We start from the raw sequence: 21,841 nt of genomic DNA on the forward strand, positions 1-21,841 counted from the left end.
AAACCACAACTATGATTATCTAAAAATTGGATTTTATTGGACCAACAATCCTTTTGTCCATTGCCCACTACAAGTATTGTCAAATAGTGACTCCAAAAGCCATCAAAACTTACAAGTCATTTTTGAACCAATTACAATAACCTCATTACGTTATAAAATTTATTTTTCCAGAATGAATGCAAAATAATGTTTTCCATTATGAAATGGATGAGTTTGTGGATAAAAAAGATCAAGTTACATCCCTGGTTAAAAAATGGCAAAAGTCATTTTGTTTGTTTTTTTTTTTTTCATCTTTATTTATTTATGATAGGCACACAGTGAGAGAGAGAGAGAGAGGCAGAGACACAGGAAGAGGGAGAAGCAGGCTCCATGCACCGGGAGCCCAACGTGGGACTCGGGGACTCGATTCCAGGCCTCCAGGATCGCGCCCTAGGCCAAAGGCAGCCGCCAAACCACTGCACCACCCAGGGATCCTGGCAAAAGTCATTTTGTTTCAGTGATACAACTAGCTACAAAGTTAACAAGTGTTTTGCTTGGAGAAATAACAAGCCATTAGCAAAAATCCATGATCAAACACCACAAAGAATCCTGGGATACAACATGAAAAGGCAATATTAGCCTTGAATTTGCTGACAGTGGACACCATGATGTACATAATATGAATCACTTCACAGCATATATGTAGTACATAAGGAAAAATGCCCAGAAAGTTGTTATTTGGTTTATCATTCAAAATTGAAGCTACACTAATTCTAAGACATATATGCACCTCTATGTTTACTACAAGATTATTTATAACAGCCAAGGTATAGAAGCAACTCAAGTGTCCATCAATAGATGAATAAAGATATGGTATACAATGGAATACTAAAAAAAAATTGAAATCTTGCCATTTGCAACAACGTGAGTGGATCTAGGAGGTAAAATGCTAAATGAAATAAGTCAGTTAAAGACAAATACCATATAATTTCACTCATATGTGGAATTTAAGAAACAAATGAGCAAAGAACAAAAGAGACAAACAAAAACACTCTTAAAATGTACAGAACAAACTGATGGTTGCCAGAGGGAAGATTATTGAGGGGGTGGGGGGGAAATGAGTGAAATAGGTGAAGGGGATTAAAAGTATAACTTACTGTGATGATCACTGACTAATGTATAGAATTATTGAATCAGGGTGCCTGGGTGGCTCAGTCAGTTGAGTATCAGCTCAGGTCATGATCCCAGGGTCCTGGGATGGAGGCCCCATTTGGGCTCCCTGATCAGCAGAGTCTCTGCTTTTCCCTCTACCCCTACTCCTGCTCTCTCTCTCTCTCTCTCTCTCTCTCTCTCTCACTCTTGCTCTCTCTCAAATAAATAATTTTTTTAAATCTTAAAAAAGAATTGTTGAATCACTATATTGTACACCTGAAATAACATTGTATGTTAATTATACTAGAATTAAAAATAAATAAAAATTGGTTTAAAAACAAAATAAAAATCACACATATACTTTACACATTCCTATAGTTTGATATATATCATAATAAAGACAAGAAAAAAGAACTTTTGGAAGGATACATGGAAAACCTTTACCTATACTTAGTTCTGAGGCAACAAATTGGAATCTAAATGGAAGAAACACTTTCCACTAAAATTTTTTTGTAGTATTTCAAAGGTAAAAAGCTTATATGTAGGTTGGGAGAACGCTAAGAGAAATAATAAAATTATTGACACAGTAAAAAAGAAAAATAATTGAAGTCACAGAAGAATATTTTCATTTAGAAAAATTTTCATTTAAAAAATAATTATTTGGGGATCCCTGGGTGGCTCAGTGATTTGGCACCTGCCTTTGGCCGAGGGTGCGATCCTGGAGTCCCGGGATCGAGTTCTGCGTCGGGCTCCCGGCATGGAGCCTGCTTCTCTCTCCGCCTGTGTCTCTGCCTCTCTCTCTCTGTGTGTGTCTATCATAAATAAATCTTTAAAAAAAATAAATGTTTAAAAAAATAATAATTATTATTTGATGATGTCTGAGAAAGTTTGAAAAAAATATCTTGAGATCAGCACTGAAGGAGTTGTAGCTTTAGGTGTACAAAAGCCATTATTCCTACAATAAACAAAATGTAGCACATTTTCTGTTTTATTTATTTATTTATTTTTAAAAGATCTTATTTAGTTATTCTTGAGACACAGAGAAGCAGAAACACAGGCAGAGGGAGAAGCAGGCTCCGTGCAGGGAGCCGGATGCGGGACTTGGGATCCCAGGATCACCACCCAGCCCAGCCGAAGGCAGAAGCTCAACCCCTGAACCACCCAGGCGTCCCTCTATTTTCTGTTTTATTCAGAGAACAGTTGGTAGCCAAAGAGTTTTCCTCCTGATTCTGATAAAGCATAGAACAAATTAGTACAAACTGTAAAAATAGTAAAATAGCAGCCAGTAAGCATAATCTTTGAGAAGAAATAGGTAAATTTAGAAGACTGATTTTTCTGCAGTGAAGTAAGGAGACAAGTAATGGAGAAGATGCTCTCACAAGTTTTTTAATAAGGGCTGGAGTAAAAGATCCATTTTCTACTATATAGATAATACCAACAAAAAATATTTTTTCAAGCACTGTTTTCCTTATTTTTATTAATTTGAATTGATTACTTCAAGTTCTAAATGACATGATTTTTTGGTTTCCAAATAGTTATCTAATTAGATGGTTTGAACATTTAATTTATCTTCATTTGCAATCCAAAATGGTTACCTGAAAAAAAAAAAAGTTACCTGAAGTTTGCTATCTCTATTTGTGTGCGTTTATTTTTAGTGTTTATTGATTTTCTACGCTCTTGGGCACAATTTTCTGGAAGTGTTCATACTGTCATGATACAGATCAAGAGAGAACTTCTCTTTTGTGGTGCCAATTCTGATAAATGCCATGATTTTTAATCTTGGGAACAAAGTATCAAAGTATCAGGATTTTGTAAGAAAACCAGATTGTTATGCAAATGCTTTGATTGCCAAGAGCTTATTATTTCCCAATACATGATTAATTTTATTTCTTCGTCAGAGAAGAAAAATGAATGACACATTATTGAACATATTTTAAACCACATCAAAGATGAATGGGGGAAAAATGCTTTCAGAAGTGAGTGTAACCAATGCAATTAAATGCAACTGTGTTCTCTCCCAACTTGAAACATTCAATTTTGAAGTCGCTGTGTGTCCTTCTATAGGATCTAGAAAACTACTGAAAGCTGCCTTCAATTAAAAATTATCTGCTATACTAGATACACGTTAGATCCAACTATTCAGAATGATCTGGTAGCCATAACTCATTGCAGTACCTGACAAACCTGCTATGAATTCAGATTTTCTAATTTTAGTAGAAATGAAAATTAAGAAGTTGATGAAGAAATGATTTATTGTGGGGGGCTTGGGTGGCTCAGTAGATTGAGTGTCTTCCTTTGGCTCAGGTCATGATCCCAGGATCCTCATATCTAGCCCGGTCTCATTGGGTTCCTTGATGAGTGGGGAGTCTGCTTCTCCTTTTCCCCTCCCCTTCCGGCTCCCCCTTGCTTCTGTTCTGTCTGTCTCAAATAAATAAAATATTTTAAAAAAACAATAAGAAATGACCTATTGTACGGTTTCAGCTTAGCAATAGTAAAGTTACTATTATTACCATTAATTTTTAAACTATTACAAGTTGTTTCCTTACCATAATCATGATGGTAAGGCAGTTTTTTAAATTATTTAAAATGGTGGTCTACAAATGCATCAGTTTTATTGTCTCCAGATAGAGTTGCCAGATTTAGGAAATAAAAATACAGGTTGGCCAGTGAATTTAAATTTCAGATAAAAAATAAAAAATAAGGGATCCCTGGGTGGCGCAGCGGTTTGGCGCCTGCCTTTGGCCCTGGGCGCGATCCTGGAGACCCGGGATCAAATCCCACGTCGGGCTCCCGGTGCATGGAGCCTGCTTCTCCCTCTGCCTATGTCTCTGCGCCTCTCTCTCTCTCTCTGTGACTATCATAAATAAATAAAAAAAAAATTAAAAAAAAAAAGATTTAAAAAAAAAAAATAAAAAATAAAAATAAAAATAAATAAAATAAATTTCAGATAAACAACAAGTGATTTTGTTAGTATAAGTATGTTCGAAATATTGCATAGGAAATATTTATATTTTTAAAAATCATCTTTTCTCTGGAAGCCCTACTTCTGGATGTTAATTTTTTTTTTTTTTTTTGATGTTAAAATTTTAAGGAAGAGTGATCCAGGTTATGGGGTGAGTGGTTGACTAGAAGAGAAAATCCACTTAGGTAAATAGCTACTGCACAAATCCAGGGGAGCAGTTACAAAGATCAGACATAGGTCAATGAAACCGAACAGATAATGATTGCCATAAAAATTGTTGTGACAAAATAACAAGGTTTGCAGTGGAATTGTATGGATATGGAGTGAAAAGAAGTTGGGATGTCAAAGAAGGCTTTTGGATGATATCAACAGAAACTGGTGCTAACTGGAAGTTCAGGTTTGGTTGAAATTTGTTTGTTGGATTGGTTGGTGGGACACCCAGGTAAAAATGCTTATTAAACACATGAAATCATAGGGCAACTGCCCCAAAGAGAGGTTGGGATCTAGACCTAAACTTACGCAACAACTGCAAGAGACTGTGGTTGCAGAAAATGATAGTAACATAGTTAAAAGATACAAGCAAAAGGACACAAAGAATGCTTCAGGAAATGCCTGTTTCAGGAGTCTGAGGAATGTCAACTATTCAAGATGGAGGCAGAGGTCAATTAGATGAGACTGATGTTCCAGAAAGCTAACTCTGATCTGGATTACACTCAGTACAAGCTGGAATATGAAATGAAGACTAATTATCCTGATTTAGCAGGCAAGAAAAATCCAGTTACACTCTTTTTTTTTTATTATTTTATTTATGATAGAGAGAGAGAGAGAGAGGGAGGCAGAGACACAGGCAGAGGGAGAAGCAGGCTCCATGCACCGGGAGCCCGACGTGGGATTCGATCCCGGGTCTCCAGGATCGCGCCCTGGGCCAAAGGCAGGCACCAAACCGCTGCGCCACCCAGGGATCCCTCCAGTTACACTCTTAAAGGAATTGTTAGCAATAAAGTCTCAATATAAAACTTTGCATCCGTGCTTTAAACCAATTACTGCCAAGCAGAAAGAGACTAAGAACTATGTTTGTGCTACTGTCCTTAAGAATATGACCATTAATACAAAAACTGCAAAAGCAAACAGACCTGGAGTTGTCACCATGGACTAAAGAAGAGAAAACTGCAGAAGAGCAATTAAAATCTCACAGGTCAGACTTATGAAGAAATGGACTTGCAAAAGATAACTCTCATGGAGATTAGATACATTCCAGAAAAAATTAGGAAAGTGCCTTGTTAGCACTTGATGACTAAAGGTGGGAGTATGGCAAAGAAGAAGGAGATTTGGCTTTACTGACTAGATAATTGATGTCTTTCACAAGGAAAGAGAACATAAGAACAGATATTAATTAATAAAGTTCAGCCAAATGGATGTAATGGGAACAAAATGATTTGTTTTATTTTCTATTTTTAAGATTTTATTCATCTATTCATGAGAGACACAGAGAGAGAGCACAAGATAGGATCCCTGGGTGGCACAGCGGTTTGGCGCTTGCCTTTGGCTCAGGGTGCGATCCTGGAGACCCGGGATCGAATCCCATGTCGGGCTCCCGGTGCATGGAGCCTGCTTCTCCCTCTGCCTGTGTCTCTGCCTCTCTCTCTCTCTGATTATCATAAATAAATAAATAAATAAATAAATAAATAAATAAATAAATAAAAAGAGAGAGGCAGAGGCACAGGGAGAAGCAGGCTCCATGCAGGGAGTCTGACCTGGGACTTGATCCCAGGACTCCAGGACCACGCCCTGGGCCAAAGGCAGGCCCCAAAGGGATCCCTAAAAGGATTTTAAAAATATATGCACACACACTTAGTCTTATAATTTCAGACAAGGAAGTTGGGTTGTTGGTTTGTTTGTTTGTTTTTTAAGCCTGATGTGAGACTCTGTCCCAGGACTCCAGGATCATGCTCTGAGCTGAAGGCAGACTCTTAGCCACCCAGACATCCTGGCAAGGAAGTTTCTTTTTTTTTTTTTTTTAAGATTTTATTTATTTATTCATAGAGACACACACACACACACACACAGAGAGAGAGAGAGAGAGAGAGAGAGAGAGAGAGAGGCAGAGACACAGGCAGAGGGAGAAGCAGGCTCCACGCGGGGACCCCGACGTGGAACTCGATCCTGGGTCTCCAGGATCACACCCCAGGCTGCAGGCAGCACTAAACCGCTGCGCCACAGGGGCTACCCAGGCAAGGAAGTTTCTTAACACTATTTTGCATCTGTTTTTGTATAATTGGTATAATATAGATGTCATGGCCCATTGTAAAAGAATAGTTATGCACACTATCAAAGTGAATGAACATGCTTTGGAAATTAAAAGATAGAAAGAAAAAAGAAAAAGAGAGATAAATTCCAGTTTCAAATGACAGAAGGAAGAGGTAATCTGGAAAGAGCAGAGCAATGGAAGCCAAAAGAGTTTCAAGATAAAAGAGTTTGGGTAACAGCATCACATGTACAGAGATGAGGAGCAAATCTAAGGTAAGTAAATGGAGTGGAAACCATAGTTCAAGGGAGTGAGAAGTGCATAGAAAGTGAGTAAATATAGGCAGATAGCATACAACAGTTTTTCAAGAAATATGGCAGTGAAGGGAATGTAATCAAATGGTACCTGGGATGGGGGATAGGATGGGGTGGGAATAGAAAAATATGTCTACAGACTGAGCTTGTGAAAAGGGGCAAATTAAAGACAAAATATATATGCCCAAGAAAACAAGTGAGACTGGTCCTGGGGGAGACAAAGAGATAGGTTAGGGCTGCGTGTAGAAGTATTACTCTCAGAAAAACCAAGGCACCTTTCTAGAGAAAATGTGTAGACATTTTGGAGTGGAAAAAAAGAAGTTGACAACTCCTGTGCAGTGGCTTTGATTCTCAGTGAATAATAAGTCAAACTCCTAATGAGAATAAGAATAAGAGGTAAAAGTGATGTTGGTTCTAGCTATAGAGCTGTGGGTAACTTGGGGAAGTGTATGACTAAAAATGTGTAACAAAAAGATTGTCTAATGCTCTGAGACCCCTAAGTAAGAGGGCATAAACATTCATGAAACTACAGAGCATTGTTATTTCTTTCTCTGCCAACATTCAGAAGCTAGAGGAAAGGAAATAAATAGAGGAATTTACCCAGAATTAGATAACTGATAGACAAATTAGATCAGTATCTTGGGAATGGAAGATTCTAGACATGCAGAAGAGAGGATGAGACTGGTTAGGGAAACAAGAGAAGCTAGAAAGTGGTTAATGGGCTGAGAAGAGAGGTTGAATTCTGGAAACTGATGTTGATAGAGAGCCATTTCAAAAGTGAGGAAGTGGGAGTGGCAAAGGATAGGAACTAAGAACATGTATCACAAAAATTATAAGTAAAAATAGATTGTTGGGGCCCCTGGGTGGCTCAGTTGGTTGTCTGCCTCCAGCTCAGGTCATGAAACCAGGGTCCTTGGAGGGAGCCCTGTGTTGGGCTCCTTGTTTGGCAGGGAACCTGCTTCTCCCTCTCCTACCCAATAGTCCTTTCTCTCACTATCTCTATCTCTCTCTTTCAAATAAATAAATAAAATATTTTAAAATGTTTTTAAATAATAAAATTAAATTAAAAATATGTAGTTAATATATCTGTGTGTATGGGTGTATATATGTGTGTATATACATATTTATATACATAATTTCAAATCAGTAATAAGAGATGAATAGCCCAATGAAAAGAAGGGAAAGGAAAGGTACAATAAATCTGAAAAAGATATATGGACAGTAGAAGCTTAAATACCATAGTAATTAGGGAAATGCAAGCTTTTAAAAACTTTTGGCTGGACAAATATTTCAAAGATTAAAAGAACCAATGTAGCATTATGAAAAAACAGGCATTTTTGTACCTATTTTGCACATTGCAATAAACTTTTTAGTGTGTAATTTGGCAATACCTACTAAAATTCTGATTATATCCTACAACCCAATGTTTATATTTTTAATATTTTGAGGAATATATTTCACAAAAACATTTCCACAGGTGCTCAGAGAAATATGTGCAAGGATATCCATTGCAATATTGGTTCACTAATAAATGTGAAACAACACAAATGCCCTCATTTCTTCCACACAATTTGCGATTGTATGGTCAGGGGCAAGAGAAATTTAGAAACTAAAAATATTTTAAAATTGCTACATTTCATATTATTTGGGAAAATCAAAATGAGAACTGGGATCATACCATATTCTCTATTCTGTCCCCAGCATCTAGCACAGTGGTTGACACACAACAGGCATGTAGTAAAATTTATTAAATATAGAACTTTTTCAGGAGAGTTACTTTTTTAAAGTAATTTACTTTTTAAAGTAATAATATTTTGAAAATGTATCTAGTATTCAAAAAGAATTTTTTAGTACATCGTATGTGCATGGTATAGTATGAGCCACCCAATTCCTCATCTTGGAGCCCTGGAGTATGTCCCTCCAGAAATATTCTGTAAATTTATAGAGCATATATACATACAGACAGAAAAGGGTGCACATGTGCTCGGACACACACATGTCCTATAGAAGTTTTTTTTAATAAACCACATGAAACCTTAGAGGAAATTGTAGTAAATTTTGCATTTAAGGCATATGTGAGTACTGATAATACCTAATAAAGTGAAATAGTTTTGACTTCTTTTTTAAAATATTTTATTTATCTATTTATGAGAGATAGAGAGGCAGAATCATAGGCAGAGGGGAGAAGCAGGCTCCATGCAGGGAGCCCGATGTGGGACTCCAATCCTGAAACCCAGGATCATGGCTTGAGCCCAAGGCAGACGCTCAACCGTTGATCCACCCAGGCATCCCAGTTTTGACTTTTCTGATTCAAATGTTCTAAGTAAATTATTTTTTGAGGAAAGGGATTTTAGAGCTTCACCGATCTTGTTGACAAATAGTTCTTAAATTTGAGCAGACGTGACAGTCACCTTGAGGAGCTGGTTAAAGTGTAGATACAGATACCTCCAAAGTTTCTGATTCATTAAGGCAGGAATACAGAACCAAAAATTAGCATTTCTAACAATTTCCCAGGGGATGCCAGCAATCCAGAGAACTATCACATAGACCAAAAAGCTGGCTCCTGACTCATCTTCTACCACTCATGTGATATACTGACAAGGTATTACTTGAGCTATTAACCTTGACCACCCCTGGCCTGGCAGAGTTGTGGAAATATTCTTCTACTGACCTGGGCTCCAATTTAATCTAGTGGGATCATTTTCTCATTCACTATGGGAGTGTCTGAAATGTGATCCTGTTTTAGTTGAACTATTCATGAAGCTTCTGAGTGCAGTGTGGGAGTAGGGAAGGGAAAGAGTGACCAACCACTTGCCTTTTTGTAAGAGGGGGTTGATAAAAATGGGGGAGGCTGTCAAGACATGTGCTAGAGGAGGAGAAGACTGCCCCATCAACAGCCAGTCTCGAATATCTCTCTCTTAAAAGGTAAATAACTGTCCGTGGTGTTTGTTGTTCTGGTGAAGTTTTTATGGGAATAATTCCAGCAATCCTTCTGAGTTTCATAGCGCTTCTCTACAAAGTTGGGAAATACTTAGGGAAATGACTGAAGGGAAATAAAGAACTTTTGTTTTCCTTAGAGCTTTTCTGGAAAAGTGAAACTTTAAGGAAGAGGCACAGTGTTGTTTTGAGGCAAACTTGGGGGAGCCTCTGTCGATCCTATTGCCTAGAGGATGTCTTTGATTTCAGGAATTAGAGGAAGAGAGCTTCCTTTTTCTATTTCCTCACCATCACCTCTCCTGTTAGAGTAAACTTCTGGCTGGGAGAGAAAAACAGGATCTTTTTTAGGTGTTTTTTTTATTTGTCTTTAAGAAGCTTGGGCAACAAATGGGGGAAATGAAGTGATCTGGGAAGGGAACACGGGAAAGGAAGAGGGGATTGATCTTTCTGGGAAGTGTCTAGTGAAAGGGAACTCCCACTGTCGATTTACAATTGCAGGAGCTTGGCAGTGGTAGTATCATAGCCAATGAGGTTTATCTGAGGCGCAATTATTGATGATTTATAATTGCTGTTAGTCTGTTACCCTATTTTAGCAGTACCAGATTTTACACAAGCCACTCGATTCATGCCCCACTTCCTTTTCCCAACTTTAGTCCGGAGCAGACCTGCTGTTCATTTCAAACAAAACAGAAACCTGAAGAACCACTAAAAAAAAAATTCTAGAATGGATCTTCACTTTGGAAAACAGATTTTGGATTTACCATGGTATCTGTCACTTGACTCTGTCAGAAAAGTGATTTTGCCGAAGGGGTCTTAGAAGAAAGAAAACTGAATATACAAGGCTCCAATAATTTGTGGTTTTTTTTCCATTCTCAAAAACTTCTTACTGAATTTTGTATTCAAAATCTTGCATTCTTTTTCTTAAAGGGAGACCTCCAACTTATATGAACTTCAGGATGTATAAAACCTAGAATGTGGGACGCCTGGGTGCCTCAGCAGTTGAGCATCTGCCTTTGGCCCAGGTCATGATCCTAGAGTCAAGTCCCACATCCGGCTCCCTGCATGGAGCCTGCTTCTCCCTCTGCCTGTGTCTCTGCCTCTCTCTCTTTCTCCTCTCTCTCTCATGAATAAACAAAATCTTAAAAAAAAAAAAAAAGACCTAGAATGTGACTCCTGCCTATGAAAATAAGAGCCAAGAACATGCATGACCTATTTGGAACCAAAATAACATCAACTTTTTTTCTCTTTTTTAACTTTTCCAATAGGAATTCAATTTACTTTCTGAGATGGAGAGAGGAAAGATATCAGCCTAACAGTAGAAAAATTAGCTTGGTAGAATTTGGCAGCCATGAGTGAGAAATTTGAATAAGTAAACTAGAGACCTTAGATTCAAAGTTCAGAAATTCAGTTTGGTTTTTTTTTTCAAAGATTTTATTTATCCATTTGACAGAGAGAGAGAGCATGCGTGAGCACAAGCAGCATGGGCAGCAGAGGCAGAGGGAGAAGCAGGCTCTCTGATGAGCAGGGAGCCCAACATGGGGCTCAATCCCAGGACCCTGGGATTATGACCTGAGCCCAAGGCAAATGCTTAACTGACTGAGCAACCCAGGTGCCCCCAGAAATTCAGATTTAATTAAATAGGGAGAAGAATCATAGATGACTTGATGTTTTCCAATTTCCAGATACTGAAGGCTTTCCGTCTCTCTGCAGCATTTGAGGCTGTTGGCCACCCTTCTTCCTTGAAATTCTCTCATCTGTTCAATTTCGTGACTCCACACTCTTCAGATTTTCCTACTTATAACTATTCCAACTGTGGTTTCTTGATCTCTTTCCTTTGACATAAAAGCGAGCATTCCATTGTTTCAAATTCGCCTTTGGTCATCTCATCCACTTCTATGATTTCAACTACCAGGCACTTGGGTGACTCAACTCTAAAGATCTTGCTTTTCTTTACTCCTAAACTTCAGTCCCACATTTCTGCTTCCTGAACATATCACACTAGTACCTTTAAATTCAACCTACTCCAAACTGAATTCATCATAGTCCCTTAAAATAGCTGCTAATTCCTAAAATAAATAATTCTATGAATGGTAACATTTTTCTTTTATCCATCCAAAGTCAAACCCCAGAGTTTATCACTTCCTTCCTCCCTCCACTACATGTCCATTTAATTTATAAATCATGTCAAATCCTCTTTCACATCCATTCCTTCCTTTTTGTTACTGTATCATTCCAGTTTACACTTCTGTTGCCTCTCATTGAGACTGCTACAACGCCTTCTAATTGTTTTCCACCCTATAGTATCTATTTCCTGTCTCCAATATCTTTTACACACTGTTGCCAGTTATCTTCCTAAAATATGGCTTTGATGATTTACCTTCCCTCATCAAACATGATTTGAGTATGCTTAACATGCCAGGCACTGACATAGATATTAATTCATTTATGTAGGTATACTAAACACCTACAATGTGCCAGCCCTGTCCTAGACACTGAAGCTATGCCACTAATGGGACACAGACCTAATGCTTACAGCTTACATTTCAGTTAGAGTCAGCAGTATGCACAGTAAGATATAGCTGCTGCTCTCATTTATCTGTTCAAAATCCTTCAGTGGTTCCCCAAATCTGGAAGAATTAAATTCAAATTCTTTATACGGATTTTCAAGGCTCATTATGAATTTTTTCTTCCAAGTTTTTATTTTATTTTTTTTTCAAGTTTTTATTTTAAATTACAGTTAGTTGGGCAGCCCTGGTGGCTCAGCGGTTGAGTGCCGCCTTTGGCCCAGGGCCTGATCCTGGAGACCTGGGATCAAGTCCCACATCGGGCTCCCTGCATGGAGCCTGCTTCTCCCTCTGCCTGTGTCTCTGCCTCTCTCCCGCTGTCTCTCATGAATAAATAAATAAAATATTTAAAAAAAATAAAAAAATAAATTACAGTTAGTTAAACCAATGGAACGATTTATGAATTTGTGTGTTATCTTTGTGCTGGGGCCATGCTAATCTTCTCTATATCATTCCAATTTTAGCACAAGGTTCATCATGATCTTATCTCAAGCAATAGAAGGTACCTAGATGAATAATCTTGAGTTTGCGTGGGTTTTCTATTCTGTATTGGGCACTGTGATTTTTTTTATTTTATTTTATTTATTCATGAGAGACAGAGAGAGGCAGGGACATAGGCAGAGGGAGAAGCAGAGTCCCTGTAGGGAGCCTAATGGTGGGACTGGATCCCAGGATCGCAGGATCATGACCTAATCCAAAGGCAGATGCTTAATCACTGAGCCATCCAGGTCCTCCTGGGCACCATGTTTTAAAGGGGATATAGACACACTGGATCTTTTCAGTGAAAAAAGACTAGAGTGATAGACTATATCCTCTGAGAAATTATTAAATTATAAAATGATTAAGGAAATCAGTCAACAAGTACTTGATAGCTATCTTCAAATCCTGAAAATCTTGTGTATGCAAAAGATATGTGCTACTCTATATGGTTCTAAGTTAAAAGTAGAGCAGTGCTAAAGAAATGGATTAGCCCCAACGTGAAGAACTACTTTTATTATTGCGACATTATTTACAATAGCCAAGATATGGAAGCAATCCAAGTGTTGCATGGATAAAAAGGAGGTTGTGTATACAACATATGGTTAAATATTACTCAAGCAGGAAAAATAATGAGAGCTTGCCATTTGTGACAACATGGATAGAAGTAGAGGATATTATGCTGAGGGAAATAAGTCAGAGAAAGACAAATACCATATGATTTCACTTATATTTGGGATCTAAAAAATGAAACAAACAAAAAGCAGAAACAGATCCATAAATACAAAGATAAAAAGGTGGTTGCCAGAGGGGAGGGCGGGGAGGGGATGGGCAAAATGAGTGAAGGAGAGTGGGAGGTCCAGGCTTCCAGTTATGGAATGAATAAGTCATGGGGATGAAGGGCACAGCACGGGGAATATAGTCAATGGTATTATAATAATGTATGGTGACAGATGGCAGCTGTACTTGTAGTGAACATAGCATACAAATAGAATTGTTGAATAACTACACTGTATACCTGAAACTAATATAACATTGTGTGTCAACTATATTTCAATTAAAAAAGAAAGAAAGAAAAAATAAGTACATTTAGAAAATGGGCCACCTTGGAAGATAGTCATTTCTGGCCCCTGAAGGCCCCCAATGAACTCACTCAAGTAGTTAAAGCAGGGACTTCACAGGAATGATTAGAAGGTTGGTGCCATAAGACGACTACAAGTCATCCAACTATGAAATTCTATGATTTTATAACTTTCACTTTTATGCAATGTGAGCTCTACCATAGGGAATTAAGCAGAGAGACACAGAGGGAGGGAGGGAGGGAGGGAGGGAGGGAGAGAGAGAGAGAGAGAGAGAGAGAGAGAGAGAGAGAGGCAGAGACACAGGCAGAGGGAGAAGCAGGCTCCATGCAGGGAGCCTGATGTGGGACTCAATCCTGGGTCCCCAGGATCACGCCCTGGGCTGAAGGCAGGCACTAAACCGCTGAGCCACCCAGGCTGCCCCCAGCCACCACTTTTAGAAGAATTTCTATGACTAATATACCCCATCTGAGTTTGTTCATCAGATGAGGGTCATACTCTACACCCATGAGAAGCAGAGTGTTCCTTCTGACATTGGTTTCCACATTAACAAACATTTCTTACTGAGTGCAAGCACAATAGTAATCTATGCTGTGAGAAGTTTAAAATATCAAAACATTTAGATTTTTGACCTCTAGAAGCTATTGGGAAGCAAGAATTCCTGTCCCCTCCAAGGTCCTTCTAGCTGGACTAAGAATCAAAATGACACGAGACTGATTAACAGGAGAAAAATCAAATTTAATAGGTGTACATACAGGGACTCCCTATGGACATGGAAATTCCAAAGACAGGCAAGATGAGATATATATGTCATTCTGAACTACAGAGAAGGGAGTAGGGGGCTGGGATTTCAGAGGAAAGGAATGCACTTCAGAGGGTGATAAAAAGAGCGATGTTTGGCAATTAGATGATTGCCATACCATACAGATGGGTCACTCAGACAAAATTTATCTCCCTTAATAATTAACCCTTATTTTGGGAAACACCCCCCAATTTAGAATTTTTTGTGTGGTTAGGAGAGAGACAAAAGCTGTTCTTGAGGCTTCAGGGTCTCAAATGCCTTCAGTTCTGAATGATGCATATGCCAAAGTGACACATGGGTGCTGGGGGGAGAGGATTGCTGTCCTGAATCCCTTCGAAGCTCCTATGAATGAGAGAATATTGGGTTAGTTGTTGCCTCATGCATCCTCCACATTCCTGCCAGTCTGGTATTTCTAACACAAATATCTAACAGTATAATTTCCATGTTTCCATGTTAATTTCCAAGCTTTCCAAGGGCAGCCCCGGTGGCGCAGCGGTTTAGCGCCCCCTGCAGCCCGGGGTGTGATCCTGGAGACCCGGGATCAAGTCCCACGTCAGGCTCCCTGCATGGAGCCTGCTTCTCCCTCTGCCTGTGACTCTGTCTCTGTCTCTCTGTCTCTCTCTCTGAATAAATAAAAAAGTAAACTTTAAAAAAATATATAAGTAAATAAAACTTTCCACAAAAATAAAAATAAAAGCTTTGCGGGTGGCTCAGCGGTTTAGCGCTGCCTTCGACCCAGGGTATGATCCTGGAGACCTGGGATCAAGTCCCGCGTCGGGATCCCTGCATGGAGCCTGCTTCTCGTTCTGCCTGTGTCTCTGCCTCTCTCTCTGTGTGTGTCTCTCATGAATAAATAAATAAAATCTTTAAAAATAAATAAATAAAATAAAAATAAAAATAAAAGCTTTCCAATGGCTCCCCATTGATTGCAAAGTTGAGTCCAGAGTCTTTAATGTGCCATAGAATGCCCCTAATGAACTGGCCTAGGCTATGGCTCCTGCCTATTCTTCAATAGGAGAATGCATCCCAAATACTTAAATGAGCACTTACTGTTTCTCAAACATACTCTATTGTCCTCCCTGAAGCGCTCATGTTTGTACTTGCGATATCTTCTCGTCCAGCTTCTCCTCTTTCCCACCTTGATCTGTCTGGTAAACACTCATTCTCAGGCCTCAGTTCAGTTCATGTATTTGCCTTTTCAGTAAAACCTGCCTTGAGTCTTCCCTTTGGGTCCCTTTCCACTTTTATCAGCAGATTGCTATGGGATTATTTGTTTTCATTCAGGAAGTACTTTTTTTTTTCTCTGCAACTTTTTTTTTAAGATTTTATTTGTTTATTCACGAGAGACACACAGAGAGAGACAGAGACATAGGCAAAGGAAGAAGCAGGCTCCATGCAGGGAGCCCTATGTGGGACTCGATCTCAGAACTCTGGGATCAGACCCTGAGCCAAAGGCAGATGCTCAACCACTGAGCCACCCAGGTGTCCCTAACATTATGCTATTAAGAAAACACATGCATACATATATGAACCAATAAGCTTGTTTTATCCTCTTTTGTCTAGGAATATGAAAACCTGAAAATATACCTGAAGAGGTAGCTACAGCTAAACAAGGGTAAAGAGGTGTGTGTTCCCATGGATGATTCAAGCCTGTCAAGCAGTGTTGACGTAGACAAAGCCTTCGCCATTGCCTTTGTTGTTCTTCTGTTTCTGTTCCTAATTGTGATGATTTTTCGGTGTGCCAAGTTGGTGAAGAATCCTTACAAGGCCAGCTCTGCAACCACAGAACCATCTCTGAGCTGAACTATGAAAAAGCCTGATACACTCCCCCTCACAGGAGGCTTGAAATCTTCTATACAGATATTTATGACCCAGACTTTATATTATTTCATCATTCTTTGTGTTAGCTTTCTCACTCTTGCATTCCACAATAGGCACATGAGGGTGGTTTGAAAATAATTAAAAAGATGAAACACAAGCCAGTTTCCATTGTTCCTATTCAGGGAAATGGTTTCAAAATGGGACTGAGACAGGTTGAACTCATTGATTAAAATAAGGCCATGGGTTTCAATTCTTCAGTATCAAATATCCTTAAGATAGTTGGATATAACTGTATGATATAATTTAATATAATGAAGCTTGGTAAGGACCATTTAAAACTAGTACTCCTAGAGGCAGTCTTAGCAGATCCCTTTAGTTGTGCAAATACAAGGCCAGCAGGAACCAACTGTCCTATGATAAGAATCTAACAGGACTTTAAAAAATAATAATATATATTTTTAAATTTATTCATTTATTTGAGACAGAGAGAGAGCAGGGTGGGAGGGAGCAGAGGGGGAGGGAGAAAGAATCTCAAGCAGACTCAATGCTGAGCACAGAGCCCTACTCTGGGTTTGGGGCCCACAAGGGACTCAATCCAACAACCCTGAGATCATGATCACAGCCAAAACCAAGAGTCAGAGGCCCAACCAACTGAGCCACCCAGGCTCCCCTAACAGGACCTTTGTAGTGTATGGGTTTTGTAAAATCTGCTATTCTTCTCAAGTAGGCCGAGATCTGTGGTAGAGGGAGAGTAATTTGCCTTTAATGAATACCTTAATCTTTCTTACCCCACATTTCCTAATCTATAAAATAACATCTAGTAGATTGAAAAGGGGCCCTCCAGGGGATCCCTGGGTGGTTCAGCGGTTTAGTGTCGGCCTTTGGTCCAGGGCGCGATCCTGGAGTCCTGGGATCGAGTCCCACGTCAGGCTCCCGGCATTGGCCTGCTTCTCCCTCCTCCTGTGTCTCTGCCTCTCTCTCTCTCTCTCTATGTCTATCATAAATAAATAAATCTTAAAAAAAAAGAAAGAAAAGAAAAGGGGCCCTCCAAAAGATATGTCCATGTCCTCACCCTTGAAACCTAAGAACATGACCTTATTTGGTAAAAGGATCTTTGCAGATATAATTAAGGATCTCAAGATAAACTCATCTGGGATTATCTGGGTGAGCCCTAAGTCCAATGACAAATGTCTTTTATTAAAGACAGTAGAGAGGGGATTCCTGGGTGGCGCAGCGGTTTGGCGCCTGCCTTTGGCCCAGGGCGCGATCCTGGAGACTGGGGATCGAATCCCACGTCGGGCTCCCGGTGCATGGAGCCTGCTTCTCTCTCTGCCTCTCTCTCTCTCTCTCTCTCTGTGTGTGTGTGTGACTATCATAAATAAATAAAAAATAAATAAATAAAATTAATAAAAAAAAATAAAGACAGTAGAGAAGGGACTCCTGGGTGGCTCAGTGGTTGAGCATCTACCTTTGGCTCAGGGCGTGATCCCTGAGTCCCAGGATGGGGTCCCATATCGGGCTTCCTGCATGGAACCTGCTTCTCCCTCTGCATGTGTCCTGCCTCTCTCTGTGTCTCTCATAAATAAATAAATACAATCTTAAAAAAAAAGACAGTAGAGAAGATACAGAGAGAGAGGCAAAGGCCATGTGAAGACAGAGGAAGAGATTGGAGTCATGCAACCACAGACTAAAGGACCTTTGACTAGAACCACCATAAGTTGGAAGAGGCAAGGAAAGATTCTCCTCAAAGCTGTTGGGAATACAGCTCTGCCAACACCTTGACTTTGGATTGGTAGCCTCTAGAAGTGTGAGAAAATAATTTCTGTTGTTTTCAGCTAATGAGTCTGTGGTAATTCATTACGGTAATCACAGGAAACTCATGTATTCATACACAGTGATGATGGTGGTGGTTGTCATCATCTTCCCAGGGATCTTTTAAAAGGAAAGAGAAGGAAATAATAATCTGTACTCTCCAAAATCTGAAGTTAGGGGAATTTGGTAGAGTAGACTATGGCCAACCAGCAGGAAAGCCTATGAGAGAATTCGCTAGAAGGAAAGAGGGCATCTTGGCCACTGACCAAGGCCCATCACTGAAGAGGATGGAGTCTAGCACAGTAAGTGATAAAGACAGTGATTGTAAAAGCTCTCAGGCTCAGCCATGCTGGCCAAATATCCTGGGCAACAGTATGAGGATGTGAATCAAGAGAACCATAACCTTGGAATCTAAATATGGGGCATCACGTGTGCTTGTGCAGGAACTTGGACCAGTGTGCAGCCATTACATAAGACACATATTCATGGACCAGGCTGAACGAGGTTTTTGGGTTTTTTTTGTTTTGTTTTGTTTTTTGTTTTTTTTTTTAAGATTTTATTTATTTATTCATGAGAGACACAAAGGGAGAGGCAGAGACATAGGCAGAGCGAGAAGCAGGCTCCCTGTGGGGAGCCCGATGTGGAACTTGATCCAGGATCCCGGGATCGCGACCTGAGCCAAAGGCAGACACTCAATCACTGAGCCACCCAGGCATCCCTGAACCAGGCTTTAACAGCAGTATGGAAACATAATGGTGTGGAGACATAAACCTATCCATGCATGCACTGTTAGCAGAGTCTTGATAATTATTTCTGTTTCTGACTCCTGCAAACAGGACTGCCTTGGCTGGAGTAAGTCCCCAGGGTTATTTGAAAACAGAGGCAGGGGAACCAAAGCTTTGCAATGGGGTACTAGACCTTACCTTCACTAGAACAGAGGGTGCTATATTGGTTAAAGTAAGGCAAGAAAGAGAGAAAGAAAGTTTATTTGTACTGTTTTCATAAAAAAAAAAAATTCAGGACAAGGGGAAGGTCAAGGTAAAATGAAAGCAGATGAAGATTGATGTAAGTACTGGAAAGCTACCATGTATTCCCTCCAGGAACTGAGATAGTCACCTTTCCCTCACCCCTTAAAATAAAATGCAAGTATACATATGATTAATGAGAATATCAATAGGCAGCCATTAGAGAGTCACAGGTTTGACTGTTAACCTGAGTTTCTACAGTAACTTAAGAAAAAAATGCATTAGTCAGAAGAAGTGGATTATCTGTGGAAGACCAAAAAATGGAGGACCTACCCAAGGCAAACTCACAGGGCCAATGTGAAATGCTGTTCAGCGGGGAAGGCAGTTTAGCCATCGGTCAGTAGAATATTTCCAGTCCCAGTTGCTAGATGATCCCTGGTGTGTAGATTCAGGGAGTTGCAACCCACATACCTTGGGTTTCTCTGTTTCGGTTTGGTTTGATTTTTTGGGAGGGAGAGGTCTCTCTGGTTTTATTGCTCATATTATCTCTGTTAATCTGATGCCCTTAAACATTCCTTTCACTCACCTTTAACTGGCAGCTTACAAATCCAATTGGTTTGGGAAATCTTATTGGCCAGATGCTTTCCAGTGTTTAAAATCTACAAAGTGGAAAAAAAATAAAAAAAAAAAATCTACAAAGTGGGATGCCTGGGTAGCTCAGCGGTTGAGTGTCTGCCTTTGGCTCAGGTCCTGATCCCAGAATCCGGGATGGAGTCCCACATCGGGCTCCTTGTGGGGAGCCTGCTTCTCCCTCTGCCTCTCTCTGTGTCTCTTATGGATAAATAAAATATTTTTTAAAAAAATTAAAAAAAATAAAATCTACAAAGTGTATGTCTGTGTGTGTTGGGATCTATATGTGTTTTTTTGAGTCAACATTTAAAATTATTATTACAAAAGGAGTAAATGTACACAGTAAAAACAATTTTCAAACATTACTGAGGGTAAAAATGCAGAAAATTCCTAGATACTGTCATGTTTCCCAATCCTTCTATCTGGAGGTAACTGCTGTTAAGGTAGTTTGTTTTTATATTGTAGAAGTGTGTATTTTTCCAAGCATGTTCCTTTTCATTTAATTTTTAATGTAATAATTTTGAATAAACTATTCACTTTCATGTTTCAAAATACAAAAACTATAAAATAGTGTACCATGAAAACCCTTACTCCCATTCACATCTGCTACCTTCCAATTGCCCTCTTTTCAATCAATATTAATCTCTTATGTGTTCTTCCAGTGATCTTTTATGTATATGAAATTAAAAAATGTTTAAACATGTATTATTCACACAAATAAAAGTGTGCTATATATACTGTGTTCTATACCTGTTCTTCTCATTTAATAACATTTTTTTTAAAGATTTTATTTATTTATTGACACACAGAGAGAGAGGCAGAGACACAGGCAGAGGGAGAGGGAGAAGCAGGCTTCACGCAGGGAGCCAGATGTGGGACTCGATCCGATGTGGGGCTCGAACCGATGTGGGACTCAATCCCATGTGGGACTGCAGCCTGGGGTGTGATCCCGGGTCTCCAAGATCACACCCCAATCTGCAGGCGGCGCCAAACCGCTGCGCCACCGGGGCTGCCCTTAATAACATTACTTAAAGATTACTCTCTACCCATGCACAAAGAGCATCCTTTTTTTCAAAAACACAGTTGAAGAGTATTCTGTTTGGGTGTGCCATAATTTGTTTAACCAACACCTGCTGATGGAAATTTGTATTGTTTCTAAATATTTTGCTATTTCATGCAATGCTGCAGAAGACAATTTAGCTCTTACCTCATATCAAAGGTATGCATATTGAAATACATGCATTTCAAAGATAGGGAGTTTAATTCCTAGAAGTTGAATTGCTCATTTAAAAAGTATTATAGGGATCCCTGGGTGGCGCAGCGGTTTGGCGCCTGCCTTTGGCCCAGGGCGCGATCCTGGAGCCTCAGATTTGAGTCCTGCATCAGACTCCCTTATGGAGCCTGCTTCTTCCTCTGCCTGTGTCTCTGCCTCTCTCTCCGTGTCTCTCATGAATAAATAAATAAAATCTTTTAAAAATTAAAAAAAATAAAAAGTATTACAGAGGATTCCTGGGTGGTTCAGTGGTTTAGATCCTGCCTTAGGCCCAGGGCATGATCCTGGAGCCTCGGATTTGAGTCCTGCATCAGTCTCCCTTACGGAGCGTGCTTCTTCCTCTGCCTGTGTCTCTGCCTCCCTCTCTCTCTGTAATAAAAAGATTTTATTTATTTATTCAACAGAGACAGAGACACAGGCAGAGGGAGAAGCAGGCTCCATGGAGAGAGCCCGAAGTGGGACCAGATCCCAGGTCTCCAGAATCACACTCTGGGCCAAAGGTGGTGCTAAACTGAGGAGCCACCCAGGCTGCCCTGGTTTATACCTTTTAAATGAATTTAGGTGCGGTTAGTGTAAAGACAGCTGAACAAATTAAAGTAATGACAAAATAATGTGGTAGTCAATTCTGCTGGTTCATCAAATACACACAGTTCTTTCTCCTTCCAGATATGAGACATGACTGTTCTTCCTGGCCCCCTTGTGATTGGGTAGGGTGTTATGACTCAGTCAGACCAATGAGTTGTAAATGCAATAGTCCTGAATCACTGTAACTGCCAATGTGAGGCCCACTAGAGATCTCTCTTCCTCTGGTCTGACTTACTCATCAGCC

General features: G+C 39.7%; 1 protein-coding gene, 1 non-coding gene and 1 pseudogene across 2 annotated transcripts; 2 read left to right on the plus strand and 1 right to left on the minus strand.

The window, feature by feature from the left end:
* Nucleotides 1-4,741: 4,741 nt before the first annotated feature.
* LOC129501196 (spindle and kinetochore-associated protein 2-like) lies at nucleotides 4,742-5,301 on the plus strand (annotated as a pseudogene).
* A 4,155-nt stretch (nucleotides 5,302-9,456) lies between these two features.
* On the plus strand, nucleotides 9,457-16,639 carry CTXND2 (cortexin domain containing 2). The gene is made up of 2 exons (XM_055312671.1): nucleotides 9,457-9,577; nucleotides 16,075-16,639. Exon 2 carries the CDS (start codon nucleotides 16,147-16,149, stop codon nucleotides 16,312-16,314), a length of 168 nt encoding a protein of 55 aa, XP_055168646.1. The 5' UTR covers nucleotides 9,457-9,577; nucleotides 16,075-16,146; the 3' UTR covers nucleotides 16,315-16,639.
* Nucleotides 12,535-12,637, minus strand: LOC129501568 (U6 spliceosomal RNA). The gene has a single exon (XR_008662760.1). It is a non-coding gene; the product is annotated as a U6 spliceosomal RNA (small nuclear RNA).
* Nucleotides 16,640-21,841: the final 5,202 nt, after the last annotated feature.

This window comes from Nyctereutes procyonoides, unplaced genomic scaffold (genome assembly GCF_905146905.1).
Source record: "Nyctereutes procyonoides isolate TBG_1078 unplaced genomic scaffold, NYPRO_anot_genome, whole genome shotgun sequence".
NCBI lineage: Eukaryota > Metazoa > Chordata > Mammalia > Carnivora > Canidae > Nyctereutes > Nyctereutes procyonoides.